Source organism: Setaria viridis, chromosome 2 (assembly GCF_005286985.2).
Source record: "Setaria viridis chromosome 2, Setaria_viridis_v4.0, whole genome shotgun sequence".
In the NCBI taxonomy this organism is placed as follows: Eukaryota; Viridiplantae; Streptophyta; class Magnoliopsida; order Poales; family Poaceae; genus Setaria; species Setaria viridis.
In genome coordinates this window covers 28371628-28390801 of record NC_048264.2, presented here as the reverse complement: position 1 = coordinate 28390801, position 19174 = coordinate 28371628, and the positions used below count along the sequence as shown (strand labels likewise).

Below are 19174 nucleotides of genomic sequence, written 5' to 3'. Positions count from 1 at the left end.
CATATGAACACAATGTTGTTGATGATGCAGCTGTCGAAGTTGTGTTTCCTGCCTCACAGGTAAAATCTGTGACTTTATAGTATGAATTTAGGGTCCATTTAGAATTAGTTGTTCTGAAATTGGGAATGAAATTAGCTGTGGAAGTTGATAGTATGAATTAGCTGTGGAAGTTGTTCTGAAATTTTCAGGAATGGATTGAATTGTGACTAGATGCATGACAGAGCTTCATGCATTAGTGGCTAGATGAATTAGTGGCTAGATGAATTAGTGGCTTCATGAATCTGTGACTTATTCCCATTGTGACATGCTGAAATTGTTAGATGTTGAATTTGTGAGTTCCTGAAAATGTTGCTTCATGAATTAGTGCCTTCATGTATTATGTCTAGATAAATTCATTACATAGTTCCTGAGTCAGTGACATGTATTTGTTGATTGCTTTTTGTGTGTTGCCTGGAAATTCACTGTTCTTTATCCAATAGATTAAAAATGACAAAGCACAGTGGACAGAAAGGAATACTGGAATATTCTGTGATTTGTCAGTTGAGCAAATTAGAGAAGGAAACTGTCCCAAAGGCAACATGTCCACTAGAGGGTTGAAGATAATTCAGAAAAAGTACTACATGGCTACTGGTTTGAAGCATGATTTTGGGCAGCTTAGGAATAGAAGAGATCAATTAAAAAGGTTGTATACCTTTTGGAAAGGCCTACAGAGGGAATTAGGTCTAGGTAGAAATGCTGATGGGACAGTGCTAGCTCCAAATTGGTGGTGGGATATACACACACAGGTGAGACATAAATTTTGTACTAACCCTTTAATTTCCAGGATGTAGTGCTCCTGACTTAGAATGACATGTCACTTGCAGAAACGTCCTGATTTGAGGAAGTTGCAGCATGGTGCTCCAGAGTACTTAGATCAGTTGGAAGAAATGTTTCATGAAACTGTAGTTGATGGAAGCACAGCATACATTCCAGAAGTGGAGGAGGAAGAAGAAGAAGATGGTGAAGATGATGACATTGGAGACCCTTCAGTTGGTGGAGAGGACTGTGATGGTGAACCTGCCTCTTTCTATGACAGCCCTAAGAGCTCAAACACCAGGAAGAGGTCCAATGCAAGCACCAAATCAACTGCTACTAGCCCTCCAAAAAAATCTAGAAGCCCAATGATCACTGCTGTGACAAATTACTTCAACAGGCAATCAGAGAAGGATGATGTGACCCATAGTATTTTCAGGAATGTTGGTGCATCAATTGTCAAATTCACAGAAGATAAGAGGCAGAAGATGAACACCAATTCAGTGGCAGATGAAGTTAAGAGATGCCAACAATTAGCAGTAGAATGTGGTGCAAGGAAGGATAGTGCTGAAATGTTTGCTTGTTGGGACATATGCAAGGATAAATTCAACAGAGAATTCTTCTGCAACCTTGATGATGCAGAGGCTAGGATGGCTTTCTTGAAAAGATGGTGCAAGAAGGAGAACTTAGATTAGAATTTAGTAGTATAGATTTGTGGTTGTTTGAACCTTGAATTGTTGGTTTCTGAACATGTTATTTCGGCTGCTAGAACTTGAATATGTGCCTGTTTCAAGTTGTGATCATGTGACATGTTTAAATTTGTGGTTGTTTCTATATGTGGTTGTTTCAAAATGTGGCTGTTTGAGTACTGGAATATTTGATTTTGTCGAACATGTTTGATTTTAGTTTGTGAACATGGCTCGGCTGCAGTACTAATGTGACTGTGCAGAATTTGTTTGACTAATGTATGCCTGTTTTTTTAATGGTGAATTAGGATGATGGTGAAGGAGATTCTGACGATGAATTCATTAATATGGCATGCAAGTTCATGGAGCTGGAAATCATACGTCGAAAGAGGAATCGAGAGATTATGGAGTCCTCAATAATGCTTGGTATGTACTATGACACTTACTATCACAAAGGGCCACCTAGAGTACCTACTGTACCAGGCATAAAATGGGTGCAAGAGACACTATCAAATCCAACCTCATGCTACAACATGTTTAGGATGTCTTGCACTTTATTTCACCAACTTCATGACCTGTTGGTTGAGTCTTATGGTTTGAGGGGAACTAGAAGAATGTCAACGATGGAGGCTTTAGCTATATTCTTATGGATAAATGGTGCACCCCAATCACTAAGACAAGTTGCGGATCGGTTTGTAAGGTCATTGGAAACAATAAGCCGCACATTTGATTTGGTTTTGTCATGTGTTATTAGGCTAGTAGTAGATATAATTAGGCCAAAGGACCCTCAGTTTACAACAATTCACCAGAGGTTGAGAAATCCTAGGTATGCTCCATATTTCAACAATTGCATAGGAGCTATAGATGGGACTCATGTACCAGTTGTGGTACCAAGTAATAAGGTGGTGCAGCATACGGGCAGACATGGATACCCCACACAGAACGTGCTTGCCATTTGTGACTTCGACATGAGATTCACATTTGTTGTTAGTGGATGGCCTGGATCAGTTCATGATATGAGAGTATTCAGTGATGCCTTAAATAAATATGCTGACAAGTATCCACACCCTCCTCCAGGTACAATTTTGCTCAATAATATTTTGAAAATAAATTATATGCCAATATTGCTAACCATATTCTCTTTTGTATTTGTAGGGAAGTTTTATCTAGTAGACTCTGGATATCCTAACCGCCCGGGGTATCTTGCACCATACAAAGGTACGAAGTACCACCTTCCTGAGTTCCGGAGTGGCCCAAATCCGAGAGGTATGAAGGAGACTTTTAATTACGCGCATTCATCACTTAGAAATCTTATTGAGAGGTCGTTCGGAGTTTTGAAGATGAAATGGAGGATTTTATTGGGAATTCCAAGTTTTCCAATTGAAAAGCAAAGCAAAATAATAGTAGCATGTATGGCACTTCACAATTTCATTAGGGAGAACGATAATGCGGATAGGGCCTTCCATATGTGTGATCGTGATGAAAATTTTGTTCCTTTGACCGAAGAATCAAGCATTGAAGGACATGACGGAAATATCGAAGAGTCAGACGGAGATCAAAATATGAATGAATTTCGTGAAGTATAGCTAATGGTTTGTTCAATAGATTGTAGAGGTTTTGTATTTTTGAGTTGTAATGACAATGACGATGGACTGTGCTAAATATTTTTGAGTTGTATTTTTGGACAACTACGATTTTTTACTCAAAGCCGCCAGCAAAAGGGCCGGCAAAATAAAAAAAAGGACGAAAAAAAAACCAGGCAGGCATCCCGTGTGCGCCAGAGGGAGCACTTGCGCGCCAGAGGCAGCGCGCGCTCGCGCCGCGCCGAAGGCAGCTCGCTCGCGCCAAAAGTGCATCCCTGGCGGTAGAAAGTAACCGGCAGTTACTCATTAATTAGGGGTACAACAGTCATTTTCCCTCAATCATCCTAAAAATTATGAGTCCATCCAAACACCCCACTCCTAAATTTTAGGAGTACCAATTTTTAGCTCCTAAAGTTTATGAGTGTCCTAAAGTTTATGAGGTGGTATCCAAACAGGCCCTTAATTGGTCCTGCAACTGCGAGCAGGCGGGCGGCGGGCGTTGGCGGTGGCAACAGCGAGTCAGAGTGTCAGACCGGCGTGCCGGTTGCGGCTTGGCGCGGGCGGAATATTTTAACCATTTGCCATGCTTGCGAACGTGACTCCTTCGGTTGCCATCGCACCTACATTTTTGCCATCCTTACATAAACGAAGCAACAGAATTATCATTTTTATGACATAACGAGTCACATCCTCGCGCCAGCATGGATTGAGCTGGGAAAATGACACGGTGGTGCCCCTGCCCTCCTCACGTTGGTAATATCTTCCCCTCTCTCCTGCCACAAACATGTGGGACCCGCCCATCAGGCTCATCTCCAACCTCTCAGCCATTGCCCATCTCTTGGCCGCTTCGTCCAGCCCAACGGACTCCACGTCCTCGCGGAACTCAGGAGAATACAGGAGGCTCGGACACGATGAGCTGGGCCGCGCACGTGCTCAACAACCTGGTACCAGGCAACCGCTAAAGCACCCAGAGGCCAAAGCTAGCGTGCAGGAAAGACGTAGCCAATCAATCCACGAGCTGACGCTGACGGGGTTCCAATCCGATCCAACTCCGCCTGCGCCAGCAGGTTCGCAATTCCAGCCAGCAGTCGCGCCATTTACCAGGACCGTGCATGCCGAGGCTGCTGGAGGCTCACATGGAGCAGAGGATTTTTGTGAGCAACTTCTCCTTGCGGCTGTACGCGTGGTGGCGGCTCTTGGCGGCCCCACCTCCCGCGAGCATCGGTCGCGGCCGCGCCTCCGGCTGCTGCTGGTGGTGCTGCTGCGGCAGAGCGGACTCCATCGCCGCTGCTGCAGCCGCGGATCACGTCGGCGACGGAAGAGGAGGAGGGAGGAGGCGATGGAGCTGGAGCGGATCGGGAGCCAGCGCCGCGCGGTGCGGTCGCAGTCGGGGTGGCCGTCGCTGACGCCGCCGCTCGTCCCGTGGTCGCACTCCACGGGCCACTCCTTCACCACGCGCGGCTACGGCCTCGAGCACTTCACGCTGCAGCTGCCGGAGCACGTGCGCAGGGAGATGATCGTCGCGGGCTGATGAGAGCCTGTGCCGCACTGGGCAGGCGGGCCGGGACCGGGACGGCCGCGTCGGAGCCGCCCAGAGCGCGCGGCTCGAGCGGTCGCCGCCCCCAACCTCACTGCACGGACGAACGTGCGGGTGGGAGGTTGAAGATGAGCCCGACGTGCGGGTCCCACGTGTCTGTTGCAGGGGAAAATATGCCCAATGTGAGGAGGGCAGGGACACCAACGTCATTTTCCCTGCTCAATCCATGCTGGCACAATACGTGGCTCGCGAAGTCAGAAAAATGACAATTATGTTGCTTCATTTATGCAAGAATGGTAAAATTGTAGGTGCTTTTACCAACTCTACCTTTTTCAACTCCACCCTACCAACTCTAGAAAAATAGGGAGCAAGATACCCGTTTGGTTACTGGATGCAAATTCAGATGCAAATTCAGCTCTAGAAATTGTAGGAACGAGTGGGAATAGTCATTTTTACCCTTTGGATGAGTTTTTCTCCGCGCTACAGTACCGCACTACAGTAATCCATGCGCTACCGTGCATGTGAGTACCGTGCTTGTGAGGTAGCTGTGCCGTTCCGGCACTGCTCGTGTTCTTTTTTTCACGTGGAAAATTTTCGTATTAGAGAACAGGGACAGCTTCATATTCCAATAAAAAATTAAAATTTGAACTGTGTGACACCAAATGAAATTACAAAATTCATCACACCAATATTACCTAGTTCCAAGCAAGAGAAATGGCGGTGGCCGACTCATCACGAAATACATCTATAGTTGGAGCATTGGCATTCGAAGTAGACCGGTCGAACGCCAAGGGAGAAACTGCATATTTGTTATACCTTTCTGGGATAGTAGGTATGTAATTAGGATCACGATCAAACTGATCAAAGTCAATGTCTTCACCTCCATGTTCACGGATATAATTGTGAAGGACCATAGTAGCCACAACAATCATCTTTTGCTTGTACATAGGGTACGGTGGCATCTTGTAGAGAATTTGTCACTTCATTTTTAATAGTCCAAACGATCGCTCAATAACATTGCGAATAAATGAGTGAATATGATTGAATCTTTCCGTGGGAGCGGGAGTCTTTGGTTCCATACTCCTATGCCATTCGGGTAAATGATATCTTTCACCCTTGTAAGGAGACCCAGGGCGATTAGGATAACCCGCTTTAACAACATAGTATGTGCATGCAAAATGAGAAGGTAATACAAGTTATTATTTGTTCAGCATTGGGACAAGCAAAACATAAAATTATTTTGGGTTGCCATTCCGATTTTCGCAATATACCTTACCATCTCCTCGGGTGACAGTACGACACGGATACGAGTGCCATCAAGAGCACCTATGCAATCTTTAAAGTGTGGATATGCACGTTTGTCCTCTCTTATCCTTTTATGGACAGTAGGGAAGTTTGGATTTTTTTGTTCTAATGAAATTTTTTGCCATAGCGATCAAACATAATAAGAACTCATCAAATTTCCTACTTATTGTTTCACCAGAATGGTTGAATCTATTTTAAGCTCTCCTATTTGACTCATTTCCACCCAAAGTGTATAATAAAATGGCCAACATCTCAAGTGTGTTCATATGCATGGAAGATTTAACTTCATACCTTCCCACCAATAAATCATGAAGATCCATAAATATATTCTAATTCATATGAAGTTGTCTATGGCATTCTCCCGCATTTCTTATTGTCTCCATCAACCATCCCATGCCACTAAGATTTGATATTCTTGGTGGGTTTTAATCTAGATAAAGATTGACGTAACTTTGAGCTACTTGAGCACCACCAAGAACTAAACTCCAAAACTGCTCACTCTCCTCACTACTATGACTCTCACTCTCAGACACCTGCAATTTGACATGAAAAAAAATGACATGAATATATTTTGACTAGACAGGACATAGACATGAAACAAAATGACATGAATACATTATTGTTCAACTGACATTAATACAAAAGGTTCAATGATGACAAAGTTCAAGTGATATTAATAAAATAACATAAAAATGGTGTCCAAACAATCGAAAATAATGAAAAGGACGACCGACAACACAAATGATAGTCTTCAATTCCCGTATTTAGCGTTGAATTTCCTCGTAAGCTAACCGAATCTAATGTCCTTAGTGGGAAAGGTCATGAACATGTCCTTTTGATCTTTCTTCACAAACAACTCAGTGGCAATGAAATGCTCATCAGCACCATACCCCGCTCCACAGTCCAAAATAAGGTCCATTACTTGTTCAACAGTAACTTCGCCAACCTTCTTTGATGTGAAAGCCTTGGCTTGTTCAGCTATCTCACTCAATTTTTCCTGAATGACAAGTGCGGTTCCTATTTTTGCTTTCTTTTGTTTGTCTATGATAACCCTCGATCTTCTTTTTCCATTGCCAATGGATGGAGACACCTCCTCAATGTCATTCATAGTAGCACCTTCATTGTCTTCTTCTGTTGGGTACACATGAATATCATCCCCACCACCATCAAGGTTCTCACCAACATCAATGTCTACATCAATAGGAGTCTCATCATTTTGGGGTATGATAGGGTTCGAAGTCATAGGGTTCCAATGATCTGTTTCATCATTAATGATGTCACCAAACATAACCGTCAAATCATCCACATTTTGCAGAGATTTTGTCCTGTAGTGAAAAAAAGATAAGAAAATAGTGTTAGCAATGAGTGAGTAAGGAGTATGAATGATTCATTAAATTTTTTTAAAAAGTACATCCTCACCTTCCTTGTCCTTCTCCACCACTCATCGTCCATGTCAATCACACCCTTTATTCTGTCCCAACCTGTTCCTGTTTGCCTCTTCATTAATCTATTCCATGCTGATAATTTTGTCTTCAACTTATCCCACTTGTTTTTCAGTTGCATCTTGCTAAGATAAATTCCTGTCATCTGATAAAACCTATTTGACACTTCGGTATAGCCTACAGAGTTCAAATGTGTATTTGGTCTATTCCCTTTCTTAACTTGTTCTGCAAACAAGTTACAAACGATCGAAGTGTATGCGTCGGTCCAGTCCATCATATCTCCCTGAGCATTATATATACATGTATTTACAACATCACATTCTACAGATCATGTAGGTATGTATACACCAATAACTCATCTTCTTTCATGCCAATACAAACTTCTTATTATTCTGGTCAATACATTACTTTCTACTGATCATGTACGTTATAGATTCAGACCATGAGCCAATACAATGCAAACATAAATGCTAGTGTAACAATCAGAAGATCCATGAAGGAATCTACACTCTTATTTCAATCTAGCGTGACTTTACATTGTTCATGCTATTTGATTATGTACACTGATACTTCATCTTGTCAATGTTTAATTATTTGTATCAACGTAGATGAAACATACATCAAGGATAAAGGATAATTCACATACCTCCTCTTCTTCATTCTTCTTAGTTGCCTTGGAGGGTTTCTTGCTCTGTCCTTGGCCCCGGCCTCTTCCTAGCTGCTTCTTCCCACGACCATGGCCGACACTTGCATCTTCGCCACCAAGAACGGCCTCTTCAAGGTCGGGGTCAACCCCCGCTAGGGTGTGGCTGCCCCTGCACAAGACACGGGCACCTTTGGCCAGGCCACGGCCACCCACCCCCTGGCCACGGCCGAACCCGGCCAGGCCTCCGGCCATGACCTCTTTGAGGTCAGGCTCATCACCGGTCAGGGGCTGCCTGCTGCTGGCATGGGCACGACCGCCACCGATCAGGCCACGGCCGGCCGCACCCAAACCACGCCCGCCAGTTCCCAGGACACGACTGCCGCCATTGTCTTCAGGTTCACCACCTACTAAGGGATTGCTGGTCGTGGCATAGCCACGGCCACCACCGGACAGAGCACGGCCGCCCGCCCCCACAACATGGCCGGCCGCGCCCAAGCCACGGCTGCCCGCCCCCAGGATAGGACCGCCGCCGGCCAGGACGGCCAAGGCAAAGTCTTCTTCAGGTCCGATCTCCAGGGAACCGATCGTCACGGCCAAGCCACAGCCGCCCCCTGTGAGGCCTCGCCCGCCCTCAACTAGGCTGCCGGCTAGGACGTTGGTCGCCTCCAACTCATCGGCGCCTAGTGCTTGGGCGCCATCGTTCAGGCCGAGCTCGGCCATGGGCAGCGACGGATGGAACGGGCGCCGGAGGGGAGATGGCAGCGGCGGCGGAGGAGTATCAGGCGCATCGTGGAGGATTGGCATGTCAGGCACGAGGGTCGGCGGCAGAATCGCGATCGGCGGCGCAAACGCGAGGGGCGGTGGCGCGGAAACGAACAGTCGCGAGATGAGACGCGGTCTCGCGGAACAGAAAGCGCCGATGTTTTTTTTTCCGAAACATTACCGTGTAAAGGGTGGCATTGGTGGGTAATTTTCACCCAACTCCAAGAGAAAGTATGAAAATTATTTTTTGGAGCACCCTTTGAGGAGCTCCAGGAAAATATTGAAGTTGCCCCCAGATCCACGTTTTTTTGGAGTTGTTATAGATGGAGTTGGAGGTATTTAGCAACATGAAGCCGGAGTGGAGCTACAAAATCTGGAGTGGAGCAGTCCTAAATAGGCTCTAAAGAGTGCCATCCGGCACTGGCCACCTCGCTCCGCCCACGCCGTTGGGTGGATGGGCCGTGGGCCGGTCGCACCTTCTTGCAAATCGGTGGCCTACACAGCGAGATAACTGGATTGTCCGGGCAACAAGTCAACGGCCATATGGGCCTATCAGCCTCAGCCCATGCCCCCCGGCGTTTTTCTCCTTTGTCGTGTTCGTGTCTGTCTAATCAATCGTCTTCCCAAGCGGTCACCGCTCACTGGCGGCCAGCGCGTGGCACCAGCTACTGGCAGCTAGCTCGGCGGCTACCTACCCCACCCTGCCACCCGGATTGCGAGGATTTCCACGCTTAGTCCCACCGCCGGCTCCTCTCTCTGCTACACAAGCCGTGCCAGATCTTCTTTTAAAGTCACCAGAGCAAGCAGCGCGGGGTGCCACAAATACAAGATGAGTAGCTCCGTCCCCACCAAGGCTGAGGAGGTCGTCGTGCACGCCGGCGGGTGCCACTGCCGCCGCGTGCGGTGGCGCGTCGAGGCCCCCGCGAGCGTCGTGGCGTGGGTCTGCAACTGCTCCAACTGCTCCATGCGCGGGAACACCCACACCGTAGTCCCGGCCTCCAAGTTCAATCTACAGGCCGGCTCCGATGAGTTCATCACCACCTACACCTTCGGCACGCACACGGCCAAGCACACCTTCTGCAGGGTCTGCGGCATCACCTCCTTCTACACCCCGAGGTCCAACCCGGACGGCGTCGCCGTCACTGTGGCATGCGTGGATCCCGGCACGCTCAGACACGTCGAGTACCGGAAGGCCGACGGGAGGAATTGGGAGGAGTGGTTCGAGAACCAGGCGAAGGCGAAGGCGGCGGAGAAGTAGAGTGGTCACTGCTCAGGTTAATTTCGGCGTGGATGTGGCGATGTGCCTAGTGCATGAATAAATTCTGGCCTCTTTTTGTGTTTGTGGATTGTTAAGTTGTGCTTGTGCAGCGGTTACCGGTTATTAGTGAAATTTGTGTGGAAAACTGAGAATAAATGGATGTGTTTACATTACACCAGACTGAAGCCACCGAACTACGGGCACATACACACCCTTCGCTTACGGACGGATGCACTCATGATCCGTTCTTAGCGACGCCTTGTGGTTACCTGTTTGGATACAAGCCTTATGGAGTGCTCAAACAGTTTATGTTGCCATCTAAGATTTTTAGCTAATTTGTTATTTGTATTAGACAAAAAGTCCATTTTATTACCTTGTCAATTTGATCATTTTATCATGCTTAACCTCTTAAGCAAAATTTATATTATTTTCATTAACTATTTTGATTGACCCAGTTGATTTTTCTTTATTGTTACTTCGTGTAAAAGTTAAGTATTAAGTAATATTTATGTTAAAAATATATTAATAATTTTTGTGATTATTTTCATTATGAAATTGACTTAGAGATATATGTTTACATTAAAGTAATTGTAAAAAATTATAATATATATTTTTAAACATAGAGCATGATATTAGGGTAGTCCCAGTGCAAATTTCATGAGATTTCATGCACACTAAATACAATGACACATCATCATGTGATGATATGGCAGGGTAATTATGAAGAGAGATGGAAGGAGTTTCATGTGAATGAAACTGCACTGTTTCCAAGAGTATGAAATCTGATGAAGCTGTCATTAGGGGCTAAAAAGTTTCATTTCATCTTATCATATCCAATCACATGTCTTGCAATGAAATGGTAGGAACAACCTATACTTTTGTAAAAAAAAATCACCTTGTAAGATTTTGAAATTGAAACTCCACTTGTACGCTGAAAAAAAAAGAGAGAAATTTATATAGGAATAATTAGACCTACTGAAATGGTACAGAGCTGTAATCGTGATCCTAAGTCTGAGCGGGGCTGCGGTGCGGGGATATGGACCGGGACTACGGAGTCAACTGCAAGAACTGAGTCTCAAGCTTCTGCTCTCCTGCTCGCGGATCTTCATGGCCTCTGAGGCGGTCGTCGTCCACAGCGGTGGTTGCCACTGCCGACGCGTGCGGTGGCAGGTCGAGGCCCCGGCGAGCGTCGTGGCGTGGATCTGCAACTGCTCCGACTGCTCCATGCGCGGGAACACCCACATCATCGTCCCCACCGCCAAGTTCAATCTGCAGGCCGGCTCCGAGGAGTTCATCACCACCTACACCTTCGGCACGCATACGGCCAAGCACACCTTCTGCAAGGTCTGCGGCATCACCTCCTTCTACTCCCCGAGGTCCAACCCGGACGGCGTGGCCGTCACCGTGACCTGCGTCGACCCCGGCACCCTGAAGCATGTCGAGTACAGGAAATTCGATGGGAGGAACTGGGAGGATTTTTTCAAGCACAGCGACATCTCCCAGTTCTCCAAGGAGAGGGCGGAGTAGTCGGCAGGACAATTTGTGTTCTTCCCGTCAAGAAGGTCAGTTTGGTTATCTGGTTGTTGTTTTGGGTGAATGATTAAATTCCTCTCCGTCTTGGTGAATTGCAAACTTGTAAAGCGGAAAATGTAGTGCGAATGAATGAGCAGTTGCTAGATCTAGCTGGATGTGATATATGTTATGCTCTTAGGATTTCCAAAATGTTAGTGTTATGTAGTGCCCTGTGCCCTTGCCCAATTCAACTGCTATGACATGAGAGTGTGAGACTGAGCCTAAATTTGTTTCTAATCTGTTCCTTTAATAGCACGATGGGAGATTGCCTGATTTGGATAAAATTTAGAAAGTAAACATGAATGGAATTAAGACTTGGAGGAATCGTTCTCCCGAATTGCCACGTTTTCTTAGAGTGCTTTCAATGTAACGGCAGACATACTGCATCCTTTTAATTTTCATAACAATATCTGCGAAAAGCCAAAAACTCAGATGCCTTTCATCAGACTAAAAGTTAAAAAATAGAATGCTCACTTGACTAGAGATAAGGTAGCTCATGGGATTTTTTTCACCATGTAACGGTAGGCATACCGCATCCTTTTAAATTTCATAGGGGTATCAGCGAAAACTCAAATGTCTCATCAAACTAAAAATTAAGAAATAGAATGCTCACTTGACTAGAGATAACGACATAACGCAGCTTATGAGCTTTTTGTACTCACCATTGTGAGCATGCAACAAAGTAACACATAGCAAAGAACAATAGCAGGCAATATAGTGAGTCTTCAAACAAGTGGTCATTGCTTTGCAATATAGAAGTTGACAACAGTAGATGAACTCAGGAGAAGCTGCAGTATAATCCATAACCGATACAAGGAGACATACAAGACTCTGCCAAAGATGCTAGGTTGCCCTCTGCGCTGTTGGCTTTCAGGCACAACCACCCTGCGGTTGAAGATCATCCATGGCTTCGCCAGCAACCAGTGGCCATGCAGTGGATTGACGAACAGCAGATGAAAGCCATGAGAAATGAGGCTAGCTCGGGGGTGATGGTACTGCAAGATGTAATGGATGATCAACATGGGAGAGAAATAGTCTTTTTGTAGGCTCGCACTAGAAAGGGATCTACCTAGCATATTCTTTGAGCACAAACTTATTGGAACTCTTTTGCCCCCTTATGGTTCTCTTCTTTATGCTTCACTAGCAAATGGGGGTCTAGTGCAAAGCTTTCTTGGTTTGTCACTTTCTGCAGAACCTGTTGGCGGTTGAGAAAAGGAAGTGATATGCTTTTGTTTTAAGATCTATAGCATATTGCTATCAAAATTGGTCGTAAAAGGGAAATTTCTATGGCACTTTCTGACCACAGATACAGGGGAGTATGCAGTTGTACCTCGCGTAAAGATCTGTACAATTGTAGGAAGGGCTACTAAGGGGGTGTTTGGGAGGAGGGGCCCGTCACATCGAATGTTTGGACACTAATTAGGAGTATTAAACCTAGACTAATTACAAAACTAATTACACAACCCCTAGGCTAAATCGCGAGACGAATCTATTAAGCCTAATTAGGCCATGATTTGACAATGTGGTGCTACAGTAACCATTCACTAATGATGGATTAATTAGGCTTAATAGATTCGTCTCGCGATTTAGCCTAGGGGTTCTGCAACTAGTTTTGTAATTAGCTTATGTTTAGTCCTCCTAATTAGTATCCGAACATCCAATGTGACAGGGCTAAAGTTTAGCCCACTCCTCCCAAACACCCCCTAAGCATGTGCTTTACCAGGAGTATGGCATTCGCATGTTCAGCAACTGTGTACTAATTTGCTGCAAGTTCTTCACTAATGACCAAGAGGGACTCACATGACAAGATAGTTTCAGGAATTGGCTGTATGAATTCGTTCCATAGGAATAAGATGTTGAAAGTGAATGCAGAATTACAGTATAAACCATACAGCAAATGTGGTTTCTGCCCTAGCAAACATTGCGCATCTGATATGGCCTATGGTTTCCAAATTTTAGTTGGTTAATTAGGCTTTTTTGTTTCCTTCTATATATGCATACATCCTTCCCTTTGTGAACCTTGTGATCTTGTCATATATAATTTTTCCTGTCAGCGCATCAACTCAATTCTGAAAGCTGGATCAGTTTAGTGTCCCTTTTGTGAACCATGGGCATTGCTTCCTTTTGAGATGCATTTCTATTTACCCCAGTGGCACCTAGGACATCCTTTAATTAAGCTGCTAATCTTTCTTCGCCCATCTTCATGATTGCACTTGTGAATTTCTGATGCCATTTAATTTGTCTATGACCAAAAAGGGGTACAAGCTATATGGATCACACAATGTATCAAAAGCAAAACATCCACTCATGGCTAGTGGCTTTGCACAGTCAATTCTAAACTGTGAAGTATGAACACTGCAGGAGCTGATGATATGGTGCCTGAAACCCTCCTGCGATAAAGCGTCAGTGGCATTGCAATTGTTGGACAATAATTCAGCGGCAACTTTTCTAGAACCGGCCACCAGTGATTGGCTATGATTGAACAATACACCGGTGAAGCAACAGCGCTCAGCTAGTTCCTAGATGTCCACCAAGTTTGCCATGCTCTGCTGTGGCCTGTAGCAGGATCTGACCTTTGGTGTGGCATGTGGATCCCTGATGCAGTACAGACACTGATTTTCTTGCTGTCAGCAGTTGATTTGTTGATGCGGATTGCAGCCGTACTGTGTCCGAGCAAAGCTGTTGAAACTTGAAAGTGCCAGGTCAGATCACTGACTTTTGAGAAGGGTTTTCAGGGAGAGTGGGTAACCTAAACCTACCGGTTCCACTTTTATGCTGTGGCAGTGAGTCATTACAGTGAAGAACTTTATCACGCTGCTGGCCAACCGGAGACCCCATGTCTTCCAGGGAATTGGGCCTGGTTGCTGAGAGCTGCAGCTACCGCACACTGAAATTTGGTACTGCTAGTGTCAATCGATTTTGCTGCCAAGTTGATCGGTGCCGCAGTTGGGGGTAGGCGACCAGAATTTTTCAGCTAATGCTTTGGCAATTTGTTTCGGTTTGGAGCCCCATTCGAAGAGATCTTTTTTCGGGTGTCACGTTTCTACGGAAATGGAACTGCTTCGTCAGTGGTTCCTGCGAAATTGAGGCCTTGTTTAGTTGGCCAAATTATTATGCTGGCACTGTAGCACACTGTAATGTTTCGTTTGTATTTGTGAATTATTGTCCAAACATTGACTAATTAGGCTCAAAAGATTCGTCTCGCAAAGTACAACAAAACTGTGCAATTAGTTTTTAATTTCATCTACATTTAGTACTCCATGCATGTACCGCAAGTTTGATATGATGGGGAATCTTCTTTTTGTATAGTGTCAAAGTTGGGAGTTAGGGGTGAAGTAAACAAGGGGTGATGTGCTGGAGGAGACATTGTCTTTCTTTTCTTGACATGAGCAATCTCTCCGTTTGCAGTTGGTCACCATGTCCATTGGTTGGATCGCAGGTAAAGAGACATTCCTTGGCCTCGCCTCGAAGCAAGTCTATCGGACACGAACCCTTTCTTTGCTTGGACACGAAGGCAAGTCGGGCACTCTCCTCATCGCAAGTCACCACCAGAGACCATGTCCGGCTGGCTGGACCCGATGCGGGGATGGGAGTATGGGACGCGGTCGGTCCGGCCCGGCTGATCGCTCGTGTCACGCCACACCGACACGTACACGTCCCGGCACATGCCGAGCAGCCGCTGGCACGTGGGCCCCACGTCGCCTCACTTGCCACCGCCGTCTCTTGTCGGTTCTCCGTCCCGTCCCTCCTCCCCCTCGCCGCCTCCGCCTCACCTCCCTCTTTCTCCCGGAGCGGCTTTCTCGCACGTGCCGGCCTTCCCCGGTCCCCGCCTACCTTCCTCTCGCGCGCGCTCTCTCCGCCCGCATCCTCGTCGGAGGCTGCGACGACCGCACCAGCACTGGCGGCGGCGCTCGGAGCCCCGTGCGCCCGACGAACAGGTGAGCCCGCCGAATACTCTTGTTCGTCCATCCGCAGGGTTAGATTGGTAGATTCTTCGTCCTAGTGAAGAATTTGTAGGCTCGGATCCTGTACGCCTCGTCGCGTCCCGGGAATTTTCGCCCCGACGTTTCAATCTCTGTGCTGTGCTGTCGCGGTGGATCTCGCCCGCGCCGTAAATGCTGAATGCGGCTCGATTGGGCTCCTTTATCCGGATCATCAGGCGTCATCGGTTATTAGCCTTGCGTGTGCCTGCCTGCCTGCCTTCGCGGATATGATCGGGAATTCATGCGCTAATTTACTCAGATTAGATAATTTTAGTGGTTTGGGGAGAGGCTAGCTAGTGTCACCATCTCCCGCATGCGGTTGTCAATCGGCCAGTAGAAGGTCGTCTTGTCTGGTGTCACCACCTCACCCAGTGCTCCAAATTGTGATGTCACGATTGCTCAGAGTTGGAAAGGACTAAGGAGATTTCCGTTGTTTAGTTCAGTACTTGGCTGCTTGGCAGTTACTGTCTTGCCCCATGTTGTTTCCTCTTTATTGCATATTCATTGTTTTTAGATCGTTTTGAAATACGAATCTCGCATTTTTGGTGTTATATTCTGAAGTCAAGAGCAATGGGGGTCAAGCTGCTTATCTCTTGTAGTGCCTATCTTGATGCTGATTTCATCTGTGACATAGCACCAACAATGACAATGAACTATGCAGGTTTATTGGCTTTCGATCTTCAGGGACTTGAATTAGATCAACATCTGATCAACATCGAGGAGCCAGATAGGTCCTATGCTGCCTTCCTGGGATGAAAGGTGGATGTCTGCATAGGCTCCTCGTCAACAAGCTATGCTTCGGCTTGGTGGTTCTCCTCACTGTACCGATTATTGTTTTGTTACTGGAAGGTGCCCCGGTCCTCACAATCTTCAGTACAAGACCAGAGCAATTAAAAGTCCTCTCTCATGGTAGTCTGAAATCTGCATGCAATTTTTTTTTGTCTTGCTCCTTAATTTACCGATTCAAAATCTACTCTCTGCTGTTTTTGTTGACTTGTTTGTGCTCCCCTTGGCATCAGGCATCCCAGGTTCAGCTTCCAGGAGCGACACGCACAAAATTAGGGGCAAAGTGAATAAGGGTAATTCCTTATGCAATGTCTTACCTAGTACTTGTCGCCTGTCATTTTTTCCACTGCTGCTTCATGCTTGCTGGCTTACCTTAGACTTTGGTAGCCACACTTTTCCTGATGCTTGTTTACAAACCAGAACTTATGTGGTATCTCCACATTTTACATGCTAAAACCTTATTAATTTGCGGATTTGCCTTTGCATGATAGAATGCTGTTTTGCATCCTAGAGTGTAACTATACTGTTGTGTGCCATTTTATTCTTGTTTATTCACTTCCAAGCATTGTAAGCCACAATTTTTTTGCTGATCATAATGAGTTTTCGCAAACATGAAATTTGACTATTCTAATGCACAGTTTATATGTTTAATCTGAAGATTATTTTCCTTTGCCTCACGTAATGTTGCTATTACTTCATAGATTGTAACTATGCAAAGGGGAAGTGGGTAGCAGATGATAAGCGGCCACTGTATTCTGGTAATGAGTGTAAGCAGTGGCTGTCGAAAATGTGGGCTTGTCGAATGATGCGGCGCGCACATTTCTCCTATGAGAGTTATCGGTGGCAGCCACATGGTTGTGAGATGCCTGAGTTTACAGGGCCTAACTTCTTAAAAAGGTATTTTTAGTTCCATTTTCTGTGTGCATGTTCTTGAAATCTGGAGTTCTTTCTAACATATTTTGTGGATTTCAGGATGAAAAACCAAACTCTTGCTTTTGTTGGTGATTCACTTGGCAGACAGCAATTTCAGTCAATGATGTGTATAGCAACTGGTGGCAAATACAGTCCAGAGGTCGAAGATGTTGGTTGGAAATATGGTCTTGTCAAAGCCCCAGGTGCTTTAAGACCTGATGGGTGGGCTCATCGATTTCCAGCGACCAACACAACTATTCTTTTCTACTGGTCTGCTACTCTCTCTGAGTTGGAACCATTGAATACAGAACGTGCAGTGACCAGCTATGCATTGCATCTTGATCGGCCAGTTACATTTTTGAAGAAGTATCTTAACAGTTTTGATGTTCTAGTACTTAACACTGGCCATCACTGGAACAGAGGGAAATTCAATGGAAATCATTGGGAATTGCATGCCGATGGGAGGCCTGTAGGCAAAGGTAGTAGACTTGCAGACCTCAACCGTGCAAAAAACCTTACACTGCATAGCATTGCCAGATGGATGGATTCACAACTTGCACAGCATCCTCAGATGAAAGTTTTCCTCAGGACCATTTCACCAAGACACTTTGTAAATGGCGACTGGAACACAGGTGGAACATGTGGAAATACCATTCCCTTATCTAATGGAAGTGAGGTCTTGCAGGATCATTCAATTGATATACCTGCAGAAAGTGCTGTGAAGGGGACTCGGGTTAAGCTTTTGGATATCACTGCTATCTCAAAACTACGGGATGAGGGGCATATCTCAAACTCTAGTTTCAAAAAAGCTTCCACAGGAATCAATGATTGCTTGCACTGGTGCTTGCCTGGTATACCAGATATGTGGAACGAGCTCCTCTTTGCACAGATTTAGTATCACACTGTAGTTAGGGGGCCTTTTCCAGAGCCCCAAGAGTCCTTATGTTCTTACCATAGCAGGACCTGTACATTTACAGAATTTCAGTTCACCCATGTGGAGGTGTTTACAGAATCAAGATGATACTATCGTTTTCTAGAAGTAATTTACAGTTTGGTCCAGATTCTTCCAACTTCCTTTCTGAGCAGAATAGCAGATATGAAATCAGCTGCTGCAGAGCCCTATCTGACTACTGAATGTCCCCCAGGCACGTCGAATTTTGTTTTTAGTTTCCTCTTACTGTAATATCCTATCACAGCTTACCATGCGCAGCATATTTTCTTCCAAAAAATGTTCATACAAGTTGATCGAAATCCTTTATGCTCGTTTAGATACAAGTGCAATGTTCCATTGATTTTTTGTGACCTGCTCAAACTCCTGTATGTGTAACATTTCAAAAGATAATAGTTTTTGCACGAATTTCCACGGTTAATAGCTGACTTGATATTCCATGCATTTTATAATCATTGCAGCCTATGGATACTTTGTCATATTGCAGCTCTGTTATTTGCTTAATCACACCTACTGGAATACTGGTCTTTCCCTTGATGTTCTATGTAAATTCTTTCTTTCTTAGAGAACACTGCTATATGCATTTTTTTGCCCTAAGAATTAGAAGATTATATGAAAGTATTTCCAAATATGCATCATTTTGTGCCTCTGGCCATACTGCTTGTTGAATTAATTGCTCGTTGTAAACTCAAAATGTCAAAGTTTGACTGTCAAGTTCACAGACAGCTTATAAAAACAAATGGAGGGGTTTCATATTTATGCCTATTGTTCCAGAAGAACTGAATAAAGTAGATGCCAGAAGCATAACTTCTTTTTCTCTAAAGAATCAAATTATCATGAAACCGATAAGCATCGTATAAAATTATGAAGATAGAACAAAGCTGAGACATCATGAGCCTATCATGGATTAGACAAGGGTTGGACGAATGCATAACCATTTCCCTCTAGTGCATGTTTGATA

At 45.3% G+C, this 19174-nt stretch overlaps 3 protein-coding genes across 4 annotated transcripts; all 3 read left to right on the top strand.

Annotated features, from left to right (window-relative positions):
* The first annotated feature begins 9526 nt into the window (after positions 1-9526).
* Positions 9527-10184, top strand: LOC117845109 (uncharacterized). Its single transcript, XM_034726023.2, has one exon. It carries the CDS (start codon positions 9583-9585, stop codon positions 10009-10011), a length of 429 nt encoding a protein of 142 aa, XP_034581914.1. The 5' UTR covers positions 9527-9582; the 3' UTR covers positions 10012-10184.
* A 528-nt stretch (positions 10185-10712) lies between these two features.
* LOC117845110 (uncharacterized) lies at positions 10713-14802 on the top strand. 2 transcript variants are annotated; one of them, XM_034726025.2, is made up of 2 exons: positions 10713-11573; positions 13840-14802. In XM_034726025.2, exon 1 carries the CDS (start codon positions 11119-11121, stop codon positions 11536-11538), a length of 420 nt encoding a protein of 139 aa, XP_034581916.1. In that variant the 5' UTR covers positions 10713-11118; the 3' UTR covers positions 11539-11573; positions 13840-14802. The 2 variants fall into 2 exon arrangements, with proteins under 2 accessions (XP_034581916.1, XP_034581915.1); XM_034726024.2 differs by having other exon boundaries at positions 10730-11573; positions 13945-14802.
* Positions 14803-14978: 176 nt separating this feature from the next.
* LOC117845107 (protein trichome birefringence-like 14) lies at positions 14979-18634 on the top strand. The gene is made up of 5 exons (XM_034726021.2): positions 14979-15521; positions 16228-16475; positions 16586-16645; positions 17054-17249; positions 17325-18634. Exons 2-5 carry the CDS (start codon positions 16319-16321, stop codon positions 18157-18159), a joined length of 1248 nt encoding a protein of 415 aa, XP_034581912.1. The 5' UTR covers positions 14979-15521; positions 16228-16318; the 3' UTR covers positions 18160-18634.
* Positions 18635-19174: the final 540 nt, after the last annotated feature.